At 35.5% G+C, this 17601-nt stretch overlaps 1 protein-coding gene across 2 annotated transcripts in view; it reads left to right on the forward strand.

Annotated features, from left to right (window-relative positions):
* The window catches only part of dtx2 (deltex 2, E3 ubiquitin ligase), a 28944-nt gene extending 12407 nt beyond the window's left edge, over nt 1-16537 (forward strand). The window contains exons 4-9 of one of the 2 annotated variants that reach the window (XM_067406506.1): nt 5332-5469; nt 7843-7910; nt 8217-8378; nt 9240-9401; nt 9692-9781; nt 14469-16537. In XM_067406506.1, coding sequence (XP_067262607.1) covers nt 5332-5469; nt 7843-7910; nt 8217-8378; nt 9240-9401; nt 9692-9781; nt 14469-14729 — 881 coding nt within the window. In that variant the 3' untranslated portion in view covers nt 14730-16537. The remainder of the gene's footprint in view (nt 1-5331; nt 5470-7842; nt 7911-8216; nt 8379-9239; nt 9402-9691; nt 9782-14468) is intronic. The other variant, XM_067406507.1, reaches the window with a different exon arrangement.
* The last annotated feature ends 1064 nt before the right edge of the window (nt 16538-17601 follow it).

Below are 17601 nucleotides of genomic sequence, written 5' to 3' on the forward strand. Positions count from 1 at the left end.
ATATTGTGTAATTTTTGTCATCAGCACATACCAATGATGTTTTGCATGATTTTTGTGTCTGCGCTGACTTGTGCATGGACAACACCATGTGTGTGAAAGATTGATTGCTCAAACAGAACGACTAACTAGGTAGTGCATGTGCTAAATGCGACCATCTATGCCAGTGGTCGGCAATAGGTGGCCTGTGGGCCAAAACCGGCCCGCCAAGCGCTAATATCTGGCCTGCGCCCGCAGCCAGATTATTTTGATATCGGCTGGTTCTGAAATAGATCTTGTCTGAAGAGCGCGGTTCATGGTTGCATAGCAACGGTAGACGCCACGGGAGCATTTTGGAAAGGAGGAGAAAGTACTTTCCATGCGTTTTTAGATGCGACATGTGAACGGCTTACTCAATTTCTCTTTTATTTTCTGAGTTATTTTATCCATTCCACATCTCCCACATATGTGTTTTAACAAGGCGGCCTGTGTTGCAAGTTCACTACTCTGCTTTATTAATTTATCCAGTGTAAAACCTGGACACCGCCACACAAATGTGGCTTTTTGTTAATGACTGTCCTACTACAGGATTTAACACAGAGTAACAGCTCACTACTAGTTACAAAAGACACTGTAATAGTCTGTCACAGGCAAATCTAGCTGCATTGTTTTCATCAATTAATTTCTTAATTTATCCTTTCACTATGTTCTGGCCCGCCATCTAGTGATGGAATTTTTTTGGCCCGATGCCAAACTTACTTGACCCCTGATCTATGCTCATGGTCTATGAAGTGTAAAAAAAAAAAAAAAAAACATTTCAAGTGAACAACAAATCATGTCTGTAAGAAGACATGCAGATGGTGTTCGTTGGAAAACGTTTAACACCTGGTGTTAACTCTTTCCCTGCCAGTGTTTTTGAAAAAAGTTGCCAGCCAGTGTCAGTGTTTTTAATAATTTTATTTTAATAAGTTTCATGGCCCCCAGAATATTCTGTTGTATGAATATCTGAACATGCAATATATCAAAAATAAGGAAACAGACTCTCTGCTTTTAAACAAAACAAAAAGTTTTATTCTATCTTCATGCATTTTTTTTTTTTTTATCAACATTTGAATGTGGGTTTCATAAAAAAAAACAAAAAAACAACAACAACCTTTTGAGCAAAAAGCTGAGAAAATCATGTTTTTTGTCAAAGACTACATTTGGATCGGATTCACAGCGATGTCCAAAACATAGATGGAGTAGATCAAGTAGATAGATCAGAAAACACCAATAAGGTGGATAGCTCGTCTTGGGTCGACATTTCATTTGGTAATCTCAGGCAGTTTTGATTTAGATGCTGTTTAATGTTGATGATTGTGTTATTTTACTTATGCATCTGCTTACAAATGCTATCACTTGTTTCGTCTTCATTTAGTACTCTTTCAGAAGATACGTAATAGCGCCCCCTACCTGATAACAGTGAAAACACGGACAGCTGGAAAATTCCATCACTGGCAGGGAAAGAGATAACATTACCCTCAGATGAACTAATCACTAATGTTCAAACGGTTGATCCAATCACAAGACAGTAGATTTTGTCAAGAAGGTTGCTACATCAGCAGAATTGTTAATTATTTGAATATTGAATGGTAAAGAAGTAGTTCACCCAAATATAAAGATTGTCTTCGATTATACCCATCTTATGGGTTTGGAATAACATGAGGGTGAGTAACTGATGACAGTGTTTTCATTTTTGACAGACTAGTGATATGACTAGTGTCTGTGAATATTAAACTGCAAAAAATGTTTTGAGTGTCTCTGTTTGAATGAGTGGTGTAGTTTCATCCACTACACATACTCAAGCACGCGTATGAGGACATGAACACATGAACTTCATCTCCAGAGATGCTCTGAGTTTTTAACAGTTGAAATGGTCATGAAGTGACTCTATCATCATGTTACATACACACAGCTATTTTATGTGATCTTACTACTCTTACGACTAACTTTGGTCAGTCTTGTGGCTGTTTTAAATGTGCTATATAAATAAAGTAAACTTGAAACTTGAAACACAGGCACTCAAAGGTCTTTATGACAACCTGTCGAAATAAGTTACTTTTTTATTATTAGTTTTATTAAACCATTAAAATGGAATCCATTTAAAAAATAAATCAGAAAACACTGCATGTTGGAAAAATAAAACAGAATTTGGAAAAGATTAAAAATTTCGGAGTTTGTTAAAAATCAGATATTTGTTATACAATTTAACTTTTATGATTTCAATTAATTAGACATGTTTTTATATATATATAAAATATATATATATATATATATATATATATATATATATATATATATATATATATAAAATATATATTTTTTTTTTGTATTTAATTTACCAATTTGAACGGAATCCAGGAATATTAAAATTGGGAATTTGGGGAAAAAACAAAAATGATTTCATAGGGCCCTATATACTATATTTATATTTAGATAAGTTGGTAGATTACCTAAATAAATAGCTGTTTTTTGTGTACATCTGACTGTAAACAGATGCATTTCACAACACAGGTCTCGAGACAAAATAGTTAAACTTTGAACTGTGGTGAAAATCAAATTTTTATTGTTGTTTATATGTCTAATGTGGTGTTTTTTTTAATGTGCTTTAAGACAAACCATGTGGGAATTCATCAGTCAACACCATTACTGCCGAGTATAACATTAGCAACACATTACTAGCCAAAGGCTAATCATATCAGTTACCGTTCTGTGTCGTCTTTTATTCAAATTCTGAATGGATTATATATAGCCTAGAAAGTGTGCAAAGGCCACTCCTTTACAATCAGTAAAAAGCTGTCACTTATCTAAGTTTGCCATCTCACAAATTCCATTAGAATCTATAAAGTTGTCTACACTGCACAATGAATCTCTTATTGTGTTTACAATAAGAGATAAGAGCTCTGAACAAAAACTCCAGCATTTTGAGCGGTGAGTGGATTATGACTAAATTAGATACCTCTAATTGGCCACTGTGTTCAAGAAATCAACATGGCTACATTGCTCACCACTGTAAAAACATGTAAATAGAAACATTTGACGTTCTTCAGAACTCAAATACACATACGCACGTTTACTAAATCTGTTTTATCAATATTATATTATCACAGTATCAGCTGAGGGTGCTCCTGCTTTCTTTTGAGGGTGCTTAGCTTGGGCCTGCCTGTATAATTCACTCTTCCTCTTCTTCTGAATGAGTTTTTGGTTCCAACATATATGGCTGAATTAAACCAATTTTCCACTTGTGTAGCATTTACTGACCGAGCGGATTATGTAGTCCGAGCTGGTGGTGTTGAGTGGATTCAGGGACTAATTTGCATATTAATGGTTCGTATCGTATACTAAATTAAATGAGGGTGTATAGTTACATTCAAGCTTTTTTAAGGCATGAAGAAATTATTTTCACATGAATAAGCATATGTATTTGTCATTTTGATTAATAAAGATGAGTTTTAAGGGTTAAAATTATTGACTGCAGGGGGCTTTAAAAGTTTAACTATTTAAATGTAGAACTGCCAGTTTAACAGACAAGGCTTAAGCTTGTCCCAGACTAAATTGCATGTTTGAGCTGTTTTAACTGAAAGCAACTTGCACGGACATATCTTAAAGGTGCCCTAGAATTAAATATTGAATTTACCTTGGCATAGTTGAATAACAAGAGTTCAGTACATGGAAAAAACATACACTGAGTTTCAAACTCCATTGTTTCCTCATTCTTATATAAATCTAATTTGTTTAAAAGACCTCCGAAGAACAGGTGAATCTCAACATAACACAGACTGTTACGTAACAGTCGGGATCATTAATAAGTACCCCCCAATATTTGCATATGCCAGCTCATGTTCAAGCCATTAGAAAAGAGCAGAACGTCTGGATGTGCACAGCTGAATCATCAGACTAGGTAAGCAAGCAAGAACAATACTGGAAAATGGCAGATGGAGTGATAATAACTGACATGATCCATGATGATATTTTTAGTGATATTTGTCTTTCTAAATGTTTCATTAGCATGTTGTTAATGTACTGTTAAATGTGGTTAAAGTTACATTGTTTAGCCGTCGCTATTTTCATTATTAAACACTTGCAGTCTGTATAATTCATAAACACAACTTCATTCTTTATAAATCTCTCCAACAGTGTGTAATGTTAACTTTAGCCACAAAGCACTATCAAACTCATTCAGAATCAAATGTAAACAGCCAAATAAATACCATACTTACGCGATTAGACATGCTGCATGACGAACACTTTTTAAAGATCCATTTTGAGGGTTATATTAGCTGTGTGAACTGTGTTTATGCTGTTCAAGGCAAACATGAGCTCCGGGGTGGGGGAGCACGAGAATTAAAGGGGCCGCAACCTATATATCGGTGCATAGTTAATGATGCCCCAAAATAGGCAGTTAAAAAAAATGAATAAAAAAAAATCTTTGGGGTATTTTGAGCTGAAACTTCAGACACATTCAGGGGACACCTTAGACTTATATTACATCTTTTAAAAAGACATTCTAGGGCACCTTTAAAATATATCAGTGCCATGCACATCAGGGATGTTTTTTTTTTTTTTTTTTTTTTCTAAGGCATGTTTATTAAAGCTACTTAAATGTCCTAATTGAACTAAAGCCTAATCCTGGCTTAATCTCTAATCCCTGTCCCTGAAACCAGGCCGAAGTTTAGCTCATTTTAACTTGACATGTTGTCTTAAAACGTAATGCTTATGCTTAGTTATGGTCATATGTGTTGGTGTGTTTAAAGCCACAAGTTTACGTGCTTTAATGTTATTTTTGATGTATCGGGAAGCATTACTTGGACAGGTTTGTTTTCATGCTGGTCTGTTATTATGTTGTAACAGGTTCCAAATTTTCCTGCCCTTAAACGTTGCCTAAAAGCAACACAATTTGTGTTTGGTCAATCAGATGGTCTCTTCCTGTCAAAGTGGACCAGAAGTTCAGCAAATAGTCAAAAGTCTGACTCTGTAAGACCAGTGTGTCCCGTGTCTCCTCTGAAGGTGATTTGAGTCATTGGATCACAATTACTCTCCAAAGCGAATTGGACCCAGTGTACTGCATTTAGTCCTAGGCGAATATTAATAACCATTAGGATTGTAGTCAGCATCTATAGATGGATGTTTTGTCATGGATATTATTTCCTCTGCATCAGATTCAGAAGTGAGTAGGACCCTAAACTTTTCTTGACCTCATCAGAGCATGCCCCACTTGTGGTTGGCCTCTCCACTCTTGGCTCATTACTCTTCCTTTCCTTCACTCCTCCTCCTCCTCCTCCCTTCCTCCTGCATGTCTCCACATGGTTGTTCCAGGCATGGCTTCCATTTTGATGTCAGCTGCAGGACTGGGAGTTCGCTTCATGACCGCCCCCTTCTCCCAGCGTGGCTCCAGCAGGCCCACCAAAGGCCAGCCCAGCTCCGTTAAGAGGGCAAAGAGACAGTCCAGGACAGGTAGTTAAGCACCACCAACCAGCCCGACCGAACCTGCCCTCCACTGGCCTGCAAACTGCTGCTGTCCTTTTTGTTTAATTGCTCTTTTCCTTACCATTCTCCTTTCAAATTATATTTTCACGAGGGGGTTAGTGGACAGTAGCTTCATTCTGACATGCTTCTTCCAGCCATTGCGAGATGTTTGTTTTGCTATTTATGGCTTGCTTCTGCTGCCATGTTTTCACCCATTTCATGTTTATGCCGTCATGGTCATGCTGTCTTGCTTCCATCCTCTCAATCGCATAATAAATGTACTATTGATGGTATTCAGCTTGACACCTGCCTGCTCACCTGTGGGACACTGCAGACAGATGTCTGCTGGGGGGTTTATTGAATTACAGTTGTTCCCTGGTCTGTTTTTTTCTTTCTCTAACCTTAAATAACCTGTGTTGTGGTTAATGCTATTCATTTTAACATCTTTAATACAGAATATGATATTAGGTTCAGACTGACACTCACAAGCAATGTTAGTTCACTACTTTAATATCAGCTAACCAAAACATCCTAAACACATTTTCCGCATTGAAGTGTTGTCTGAAACCTCGAAAAACTAACACCAAGGTCTGCAATCTGTGCTTTTATATGGTATGTGAAATGCTGAGTATCAAACATTGATTTATTAAAAGAAGCCATATATAATGGATAGTTCTGACTCTAAATTCTGTAAGATGGCTGATGCACGTTCACATGATTTGAATTCTATAATAATGCGCTAAATTACTGGTACTAGACTTAGAAAATACATCACTTAGTGAATTGTTTATTATTATTATTATTATTATAAAATGTAGCAAAAGTATTTTATAAGCTGTTTGAGGTTGTGGATTACACTTAACATATAAGAATATTAGAAAATAATTATTAGGCAATTTAATTTGCTAAGATCCATAAATGTAATTTGGTAAATTGTAAACCTTAGATTTTATTGCATTAAGAGGGTTTTAGTTACGGAACCCCTAAAGGTACATGGTGATTGGAAGAAAATTATATTTCAGTGATTTTGTGTTCTCTCAAAGGTTTTGCATTCAGTTGCAAAAAATTAGTGAAACAGGCAAAATTGATGATGGTCATATGGGGTGGGAGAATGCAAAGTTTCTTGGAGGAACGCAGGACTTTTGAGACAGAATGTTGCACAAATGTTTTGTGTGCGAATGCAAAGGCATATAGTTTTCCTCCCAACTCATATTTTTTCCATCACCATGTCCCCTTTACATGCGAATCTTAAATTGCCTTGATTTTACATCAAAACAAACTGATGTGAACACTAAACATGATGGTCATGGTGTTCACATGCAAAGCAAAACCGGCCACCCTGTCACTAAAATTGTTCCTTTTCTAGGGGAAAAGCTCATAAATGGTTTAAGGTGTATATATAATCAGTGTGTGATTAAAAATGCACTCATAAAAACAAACTGCGAATCACAGTCACTGTGAAGTCTAGAGTGAGCAGAGTTCAATTGTTTGGTATTCATGTACTACAGTTTTTTGGCCAATCAAATGCTCTCTATAATGAGACGGTCCTATTAAAGGGATGGTTCACCTAAAAATGAAAATCCTGTCATCATTTGCTCACCCTCGTGTTGTTTCAAACCCAAAATACTTTTGATTATCTTCGGAACACAACTACCACTTTGGTACTTCATACAGTTCACAAAGAGATCGTAAAACTAATCCATATGAATTGAGGGGTTTGGTCCAAATTTTCTGAAGAGACATGATATATTATATAATTATTAATCAGAAGCTCATCCGAACCTGCTTGATGCGAGAGAGCAAACCTCTTACTGAAGCTCAAACGCGCTGCGTAACACACGAGAATGAACCTCATTGGTTCTCGCACGTCAAGCAAACATGCTTAAGCTTCCGTTTACATAATTGATGTGTGAGTCTGTGAATGTTTATATGTGAATAAAAGCTTAAATTAAATCTCTTCAGAAAATTTGGACTAAACCACTCAATGGATTAGTTTTATGATCTCTTTATGAACTTTTTGAAGCATTAAAGTGTCATTTGCGTAGCAAATTCTGTCCCAGTGGAGGGACAGAATTGCTCAGATTTCATGAGGGTGAGTTATTGACAGAATTTCCATTTTTGGTTGAACTAATTGGACAGTCTCATTAAAGAGAGCATTTGATTGGCCAAAAATCTGTGCAGTACATGAATAATTGATAATTGAACACACAGCCTAGACATGGAGTACAAGCTGCAAAACTTTGATTAAGCTTTCGCTTTCATGGAGTCTTTAAGAAAATGTAATCTTCATGTCGTCACATGATTTTGAGTGCCAGTAATTGGAGTCATGTAGGTTAAAATGTGTCTTATGTATGTCCTTAGCTCCTGCTCAGAAATCAGAGGAAGTCATTAAGAAATACATGGAGGAAGTGCCTGTGGTTCCAGATGAGGTATATTTTTATGTATTATGTACTAGCATAAATCTGTGAATTTCTCAGCTACTTTTCACCACAGAATTTAAAGAATATTTTAGTTAAAGAAAATGAAGACTTTTTTTGGACCATTTTCACATTTATTTTCATGACAAGTAAGCACCTCTATGTAACAATGCAAAAAATCATAATGGTCCTAAAATAGACTTTAATTTCTTTATGTGAAAAATAACATGACCTAGACACGTATGGTTAAAGCTCTTCTGGAAATATAATCAACGCCCTGCCCTATGAGATATGTGACATCTGGCTGTGTGCTTTCAGGACTGTATTATCTGTATGGAGCGCCTGGCCTGCCCGTCTGGTTATGAGGTCCCAGCTGAGTGCTCTCAGTCTCTTCAGCCCAACACTGTGGGCAAATTCACAAAATGTGGTCACACCTTCCACATGCTCTGCATGCTGGCCATGTATAACAATGGAACAAAGGTGTGCAATACCTTACCAACACTTTTACCTATCATTCCAGAACAGTTTAATTAAAGCATTTCTTTTAATTATATGCAACTATTTTAATATCTGTTTTAGGGATGCATGACATGAATTGGAATACTGTTAATAACCCAAAAAACGTTTGGCGTAAATGATGACAGAATATTCATTTTTGGATGAAGTATTCATTTAACAGTATTCCAATTTACACTGCCATTCAAAAGCAAGTGTTTTTTGTAAAGAAATCTCTGGCTCACCAAGGCTGCATTTATTTGTTCATAAATACAGTAAAAACAGCAATATTGTGAAATATTATTTTCTATGTTAATATATTTTAATAATTTGATTGCAAAGCTGAATTTTTAGCATCATTACTCCAGTCTTTAGTCACATGATCCTTCAGAAATCATTTTAATATGCTCATTTGGTGCTCAAGAAACATTTATTATTATCAATGTTGATAACCGTTTTTCTGTTTAATAATAGAAACCATAATAGATTTTTTTTCAGGATTCTTTGATAAATAGAAAACTTAAAAAACAGCATTCATTTGAAATGGAAAAAAAAACAAAAACAAACATGTCTTTACAGTCACATTTGATCAGTGCATCCTTGCTGAATAAAAGTATTAATTTCTTAAAAAATAAATAAATAAATAAATAAAAAATACTGACCCCAAAATTTTCAATGGTAGGGTATGTCATGCATTCTTGGAATTACACTAAAATGACAAAATAGGTGCATGCGATTACAAGGATTGATTTTATTAGCTCAAAATATTTTTTACATGAACTATTTCTTTTAAAGAGATCAGTTGCACCCGTTTTCTCCTACTTAGTACATGTTGTCACACCATAGGACGGGAGCCTGCAGTGCCCCTCATGTAAGACAATCTATGGAGAGAAGACTGGCACCCAACCAAAGGGTAACATGGATATCTACAGTATTCCTCAGTCTTTGCCTGGACATCCAGACTGTGGCACTATACAAATTATTTACAACATCCCGCCCGGAATACAGGTCTGTTTTGCCAAACAAATGTTGTGCTGTATTGTTTTATATTTATTTGCATCATGATTCAAGTGTATTCTTAACAATAACCATTTTAGAAGATGTAAATAAATGAACTGAAAGAAGTGCTAGAGGTTCGTATGAACCAGCCAAATGTTTTCATCCAGCAGACTGATGTCAGCATCCAACTGCATTTATTGGGGGCATAACTGACTCATTTTGTTTTTTGTGATAATGGTTTTGTCCTTACCTTGGCCTGCACTAAGCACTCATCATCCTAATGCACTCTCTGTCTACAGGGTCCTGAGCACCCAAACCCAGGCCAGCCGTATACGTGCAGAGGATTCCCTCGCTTCTGTTTCCTTCCTGACAATGACAAAGGCAGAAAGGTAATGGAGGGAATTGACCTAGTTCAAATAAAGATTCATGCCATTCTCATTTGTCACAATATCCTATCACTAGCCATTTTCATACATTAAACCTGTTAAATTACCATTCAATTGCTGAATCAGCTGTTCCAGTACCATGTGTTACACAAGCGCAGTGACTTTCCGTGCTAACATTCAAACGGCATTAAAGCATCATTGTGTCAAAAAAAAAAAAAAAATAGCAGAATAGCAGAAAAAAAGGAATTTAAATCCAGAAATTAAAAACAGAATTTCCTTTATAACGCAGAATGTCATGGAATTGGTCAAAATTTTGATTAATAAATAAAAGGTAGGTCAGTACAATTAAATCAAATCGTGATATGGACTAGTGTCTGTGAATATTAAACTGCAAAAAGACTATTTAAATATGAATCCTACATGTTCTGCGTGTCTCTGTGCGAATGAATGGGCAGACGCACGGTTTTCATTACCACACACACACACACACACACTGAAGCACACGTGATGCTTGTGGTGTTTTCAGCCTCTGCTGCCTCACTATATGAGGACATGAACATCCTCTCCAGAGCCGCTCTGAGAGTCACTTCATGAGCATTTTACAGTTTCATTTGAGAAAAACTATCATCATATCATAAATGCACAGAAACTCAAAGGTCTTCACGGCAACCCATCAAAATAAAAGTTTAACTTGACTTACAGAAATATATTACTGTTGTAGAATTCAGCTACATCTCAATTTTAAATTTTAATACTATTTTATTTTTTTTAATTTTTTTTATTCAAAGGAATAATCACAATTTTCTCCCATGTTTAATTTTAACAGTAAAGTTCTGTTGTGCAGCACTTTATTTGACAAAAAAGTTTGTTTAATGTCATAAAAGATAAATTAATGTTCGATGTCTTCATTTGATTGCCAAAAAAATTAAATTAAATAAAAAATAAAACCATTAAAATGGAACCCAGGAAACTTAAAACAGACTTTGGTTAAAAAAACAGGTTTTGATTACTAAAATTGAATTTAATCATTAAACAAACAATAGGATGAATACAACAGAACAAAGATACAAATTAAACTTTCAGTTATAAGTTCATTTAACATACGGAAATTGAATAATCAAATGTAAAAATAAAACACTGCACACCTTTGTATGGATTAAATATAAATGGATTCTTATTAAAGATAGAACAGTTATTCAGTCAAGAGCAGTAAGTGATTTTCTGATTTTCTTTGTCTTTTGTTGTTTGATTAACATTAATGACACAGACGGAAGAAGGTATATAACGCTACTGTCACTTTAAGACCAAATGCACAGACTGAATTTAGACATTCATCTGTTTTTTGCCAAACTGTTTACTTTCATTTAAGACAACTTTTAAATAAACTTTTCCTGATAATGTACTCACCCCCATGTCATCCAAGATGTCCATGACTTTCTTTCTTCAGTCAAAAAGAAATTAAAGTTTTTGATGAAAACATTACAGGATTATTGTCCGTATAGTAGACTTCAATGGGCACCAAACAGTTGAAGGTCAGAATTGGTTTCACTGCAGCTTCAAATTGTTCTACAGAATCCCAGATGAGAAATAAGGGTTTTATCTAGTGAAATCATCACATCACTCAGTGAAGTGAAAAATCCGCCATATACTTACTCTCATGTCGTTCCAGACCCATACGATTTCTGATCATCTTTGGCATGCAAATTAAGATATATTTAATACTGTTTCATCATTTTTGTATCTCCAGTGAAAGTCTTGCTAATCAACATTTTCAAGCTTCAAAAAGACATCATAAGTAATCCATATGAATGAAGTCTTCTGAAGAGACCCAATCATCTCATGCACTTTTTAAAGCTTGACATGTTGATTATCTAGACTTTCAGTGAATGAACACAAGCGATGAAAAAATATATAAATATGAACTGAAGTCTTATGCGTTTGCAAAGTTTAAAACTGCATAAACATGAAAATGTACGATACAGCGGTGGCAATCGGGAAAGTGGCCTATCTTTTTTGTTCAGCCCTGTTGTTTCAGTTCCTTCAGAAACTTTGACAGAAATTCTTTGACATTCTCTGCTTACACCAGAGCGTCCTAACCTTATACACGCTTGAACCTTTAAAAGAGTGTTTAAGCTCCAGCATCTATCGATTGTCGATTACCACAGCATAATTTTTGTTTTTGTAACCTTTACCAAAGTTAATTATAAATCGAGTTACATCGCACAATTGAGTGCGTTTTAACAGCATAAGATTTCTCTTGCAGGAAAAATAAATCCTTGCATACTGCTATGAAGTAACAAAAGATATGCAGTATATCGTCGCTGTCAGGCAGAAACCTTGTATCTCCAAACCTCTAAAAACTATTTTTTTAAAGTAATTAAACACTGTTGTCAAAGTTCATATTGTGGCTTTATATATGGTCAGACACTTGCATGTGTCATTATGGGTGTTTTGGGTGTCACATTACAAGTAACACAAAGTTACGTAATCAGATTGCTTTTTTCAAGTAACTAGTAAAGTAACGCATTACTTTTAAATTTACAACATAATATCTGAATTTCTTATTCAAATAAGTTAATTAATTTACTTTGTTTCCCATTTATTGACTGACAGCTCTCCTGTTCCAATGTTGAGAGAAATCGGGAGTAAGCTGGACTGAGTTGCAAAAGAACCAGCTGCGTAACTGGATTAATAGGAGAAACGGCGAAAATGCGAGTAACATGCAGCCAGGAGTCGTGTTTCCTGACATTTATATGTGCCTGATTTGACGCCGGGGAAATACATAAAGCAAATCTGCCTGTGAATATTTTATATAACTACAATATCGCTAGGTTTAAATCTGCTTAATCACTTATATCAATGTTATATCGTCATATTGTCCAGCCCTAAAACTTTTATAGTATAGTTTTTGACAGTGTTGTTTATTTAAAAACACCCAATTATGCATAATATAAGATGGAAAATATTTAATTGATGAGTCGTCAACACAATATATAAGGTATGATTTTACCTCAAAATCCACAATTTGACACAAAATGATAACTGCAAATCCATGTTTCTCTGCTGGAGTCCAGTTGTTTCTGTGAATTGCAGTGATCCATTTGCTTCTTTTTCTGTTGCTTTCTCTAGTTTTTAAATGTATACCTCAGGGTTTGTGTCAAATCTATTTGTACAGTCAGCCGCAAAGCTCTTTCCCGTTTTGAATGTGTTTTGTGTGTTTTTCGCGACATTCGCGCTGAAAACCAATGCTGCTGCTCAGTCTTTTGCCACTCAGCGTGCGTGACCGCAGTCCTAACGGTTGACGGTGACGTCACATGCATACCCTCTATTCCAGAAAGAGCACAGCTGAAAGGCTTGTTTGTTTGAGCTGCGCCCTCTACTGTACAGGCATGAATTTGCATTTTCTTCAGCCTGAGGCTTATTCATTTCACTTTTGGTGTGAAAGGGCCTTTACATTTGCAAAAATATAACTTTTTTGTTGTTATAAATACAAACAAACAAAAAGCCCAGCCCACATGAGAAAAAGTAATGCAAAAGTAATGGTACACATGAATTTCCATAAAAAGTAACTAAGTAATGCAATTACTTTTTTAGGGAGTAACACAATATTTTTATGCAATACTTTTTAAAGTAACTTTCCCCAACACTGATCATAATATTATTAATCTTAAAGTCCATTTAAGACAAGTCATTTCACTTGGCGGCCATTTTTGAAATGTATTCAAGTGCAGCTCCTATCTCTCTGAATGGTGAAACATCAAATTCTCCAAAGCTGTTTGCCAAGCTTTCAATTAAGTTTCATATTTGAAATCACCAATGAAATCTGACAACAACTGTCTCATAAATTTTGTTTCTAAACGCTAGAATCATGACAAAAAACTGTTTTTTTCCAAGTTGGATCAACCTTATGCGCATGCGCAATCCTAAATGTGCCTCATTTCAGAGGCGAAACCGTAAACCGGAGCTTCTATAGAAACGGCCACTGCAGTGACGCGATGATTTTACCAATCGGCGATTGGCTCTTATTTAGAAGGTGGGACTTTTTCTGCCATATTGCACGTTGCACCTTCTCCCATTCATAAAAAAATGAGTGACGCGTCTTTTGTTATTCTATAGTCTTTCATTTGGCAAAAATCTCATGTTATAAAAGCTTTTGCACAGGCTATTTAAGACACTATTGGCTGATTCGACGACAAATGTTATACTAAGACACTCATCTCTTCTGCTGAAATACATAAAACGTTAGCCTTTATATATAGAAAATGCAGTACTTATTCAAACAACCAGTTCTTTATTTACTGTTGCATTGTAAACAAGCAGAGACGATCCAAAAAGTGTGCAGCACTTAATTCACAATAGAGGAGGATGGACTTAAGAGGTTTCACAGACAGTTTAAGGATCCAATGGAGTTGGTTGAGGTGTAGTCACAAGCTCTTTGTAATACCTCAAATATTTACAAAACCCACAGACAGATGTAAAGGGTGACCAATAGTAATCATTTATGGAGATACAAGGTTTGCGGCTGACAGCGGCGATATATTGAATCATGACCCAGGTCTTGCTCAGCATTAATGTTTTATGTTGATCTTTGTGCAATGCTCTGGTTTGCATTTATCTCTGTGAGCAAGCCACAAAGTGTGTTTACTTTAAATCTGAGGGTCTTGATTATCTCCATGGTAACCGTTTCCAGGTGCTGGAGCTGCTGAAGGTGGCGTGGACACGGCGCCTCATCTTCACCGTGGGCACTTCCAGCACCACAGGGGAGCCTGACACCGTCATTTGGAACGAGATCCACCACAAGACGGAGATGATGTCCAACGTCTCCGGCCACGGCTACCCCGACCCTAACTACCTGGACAATGTGCTTTCAGAACTGGCGTCACAGGGTGTGACGGAGGACTGCCTGAAACGAGACGCTCAGACCCAAGGCGCTCAAGGTTCGGGCATGTGAAACAGACCACTCCATCTGCTGTAGATCTAATAAAACTTGACGAAAAGGAAAAACTAGAGTTACGATGTTTGGCTAGAGGTTTGGATGTATGCGAATGTGCAAGGGTTGGCGGCAACTTCCTTCATCCGGCTGAGTCTAGAATATTAACGCACACATGGGGTCACTGGCTTTGTGGTCATCTTTACATTCACCGTATTGTGAGGCAGCTTTAGATGGTTCTGCAGGAATAGTTCTGTCTTAGATTGACGCCCGAATCTTGAGCCAAGAGGAGACTCGCCCTCTGTCGTCAATTTTGGCATTCATCTCAAAATATGATTGATCATAGGGCTGTGATGTCCTTCCTGACGCACTACATTACAGTAGAGCACCTGCGACAATGATCTTCATACTATTTCTGGGATTGGGAATCGATACAATATTTCTTTAAAAGCATAAACATACGAAGCCACAAATTTGCACATCAATGCAAATCATATTTACTAGTACTGTAAAATGTACTGCTTCAGAAATTAAAGGCACTTTTTTCAGAATCTGCAGCTATGAATTTAGTTCTTATTGTTTTTAAAAGGTTTTTAACCTGTCAGATTTGGTGATGCCGTTCACTTGCTGCTATATTATTTTTTTTATTCCGATCAAAAGGGACTTCATTTTTGTCTTGATTCCATGTAATACGCTTTCTATGGTAGCTTGTTTCCGCCACAGAATAAAAGATATTTGCGACATTTTAATCTCACAATTTGGACTTTTTTCTCGCAATGTCCATATAAACAATTGCGAGTTAGAAAGTCTGAATTGCTGCAATTTTCGCAATTCTGACTTTTTCTTCTCGCAATTCTGACTTTTATTTTCTCGCAATTCTGACTTTTTTCTCACAAAATCGATATAAACAATTGTGAATTAGGAAGTCAGAATTTCTGCAATTTTTGCAATTCTGACTTTTATTTTCTCGCAATTCTGACTTTTATTTTCTCGCAATTCTGACTTTTTTCTCACAAAATCGATATAAACAATTGTGAATTAGGAAGTCAGAATTTATGCAATTTTTGCAATTCTGGCTTTTTTCCCCTCAGATTTCTGACTTTTTTCCTCGCAATTCTGACTTCCTTTCTCGCATTTCTGACTTTTTTTCTCAAAATTGCAAGTTTATATCTCACAATTCTGACTTTTTCTCACAATATCAATAAAAACAATTGCGAGTTAGGTAGTCAGAATTTCTGCAATTTTTGCAATTCTGACTTTTTTTCCTGCATTTCTGAAGTTTATATCTCTCAATTCTGACTTTATTTCTCAGAATTTCAAGTTTACATCACGCAATTCTGAGGAAAAAAAAGTCTGAATTGTGAGATTAAAAAGTCGCAATTACCTTTTTTATTTTTTTTTCAGTGGTGAAAACAAGTTTCCATAGGTTTCTATTGCAATGAACCATTTTTATTCTTTTGAATATATGTTCATTTTAGCTATTTAAAAATGCAAGACTTTTAAAAGCTCAGCAACACTATGTAATGCTGTTTAAAAAAAATGTCAATGCTTATTTAATTATAGTCCAGATCCTGAAAATAGGTGTAGAAATGCAATTCCACACCATTATTATTGAATTGCAGTATTAGATGGTGCCACAAAGACAATCAGCAGTGTTTGATTAAGTTACAGTTCATTACCACTGCGAGTCTGGAGACATTCATTCATTCATTCATTAATTCATCATTATCTCCAATTCCATAGTATGGGATATTTGGTTTTACAATGTATGCAACTGTATATATAAATATATATTCAACTTCTAATCAGCAATAAACGTTACTCCATATAACAACACTTTTTCGTTTTGGTTACTTGTTAATGAGAACACTGATATAAAACACTGAATTCTTCTAGGCAGTGTCAGGCATTTGATTTGCAACATAATACAAAATGAAATCCTCCAGTAATCTCTAAAAAATAAATATATATTATACCTACATATACAGTCAAACCAAAATGTATTCAGACACCTTTAACATTTCATTCATTAATACAGTTTATTCACTATAGTTAAAAAAAAATGTTCATAAAATATGACAAGATCTCAGTTAAACTGTGTCAGAAAAAAATCATCTTAATTATGTCAGATAACACTTAAGCAAAACATGATCAGGTTAAAGACGGGTCAAAAACGCCAATAATTTTTGGTTTGACTGTGTATGTATATATATAATGGATGGACGGACGGACGGATGGATTCTACAAAAATATTAAGCAGCACAACTCTTTTCAACATTCATAAAATTTTAGCAGCAAATCGGCATATTACAATGATTTCTGCAGGATCATGTGACTAAAGACTGGAGTAATGATGCTGAAAATTTGGCTTTGCATCACAGGAATAAATTACTTTTTAGAACATATACAAATAGAAAAAAGTTATTTTAAATTGTAATATTTCACAATATTACTACATTATTGTTATTATTACACAATATAATTACACAATATGACTTCTTTCAAATATATATATATTTTTTTTCAAGCTCACACTGAATGGTGGGGTATATATATTTTGGGATGAAACATGACCTGGACACGTTCTTGACAAACAGTCAACCTTTGATCTCATATTTGTTCCTGATTTTCATATTTGTAATAGCTGAACGTGAATGAAGCCTCCCAGCTGAAATGTAACGTTCTGTCAGTAGAGGACAGTGTTGCTCTATGCGACTGCAGGACATCTGCATCACAGAGCTGCTGCTCTTGTGCTTTATAAAGACAAATGCTTTTCACACACAGAGTGAGATTCTGTCCTTCCCTCATGAAATTAAAGCTGAAAACTGTCACAATCATGTTGGTTGCTCAGAGCAGATCAAATGTGATCGGTTAAGAATCCTTTAGCACATAT

The sequence above is a fragment of the Chanodichthys erythropterus genome, chromosome 13, assembly GCF_024489055.1.
Source record: "Chanodichthys erythropterus isolate Z2021 chromosome 13, ASM2448905v1, whole genome shotgun sequence".
Taxonomy (NCBI): domain Eukaryota; kingdom Metazoa; phylum Chordata; class Actinopteri; order Cypriniformes; family Xenocyprididae; genus Chanodichthys; species Chanodichthys erythropterus.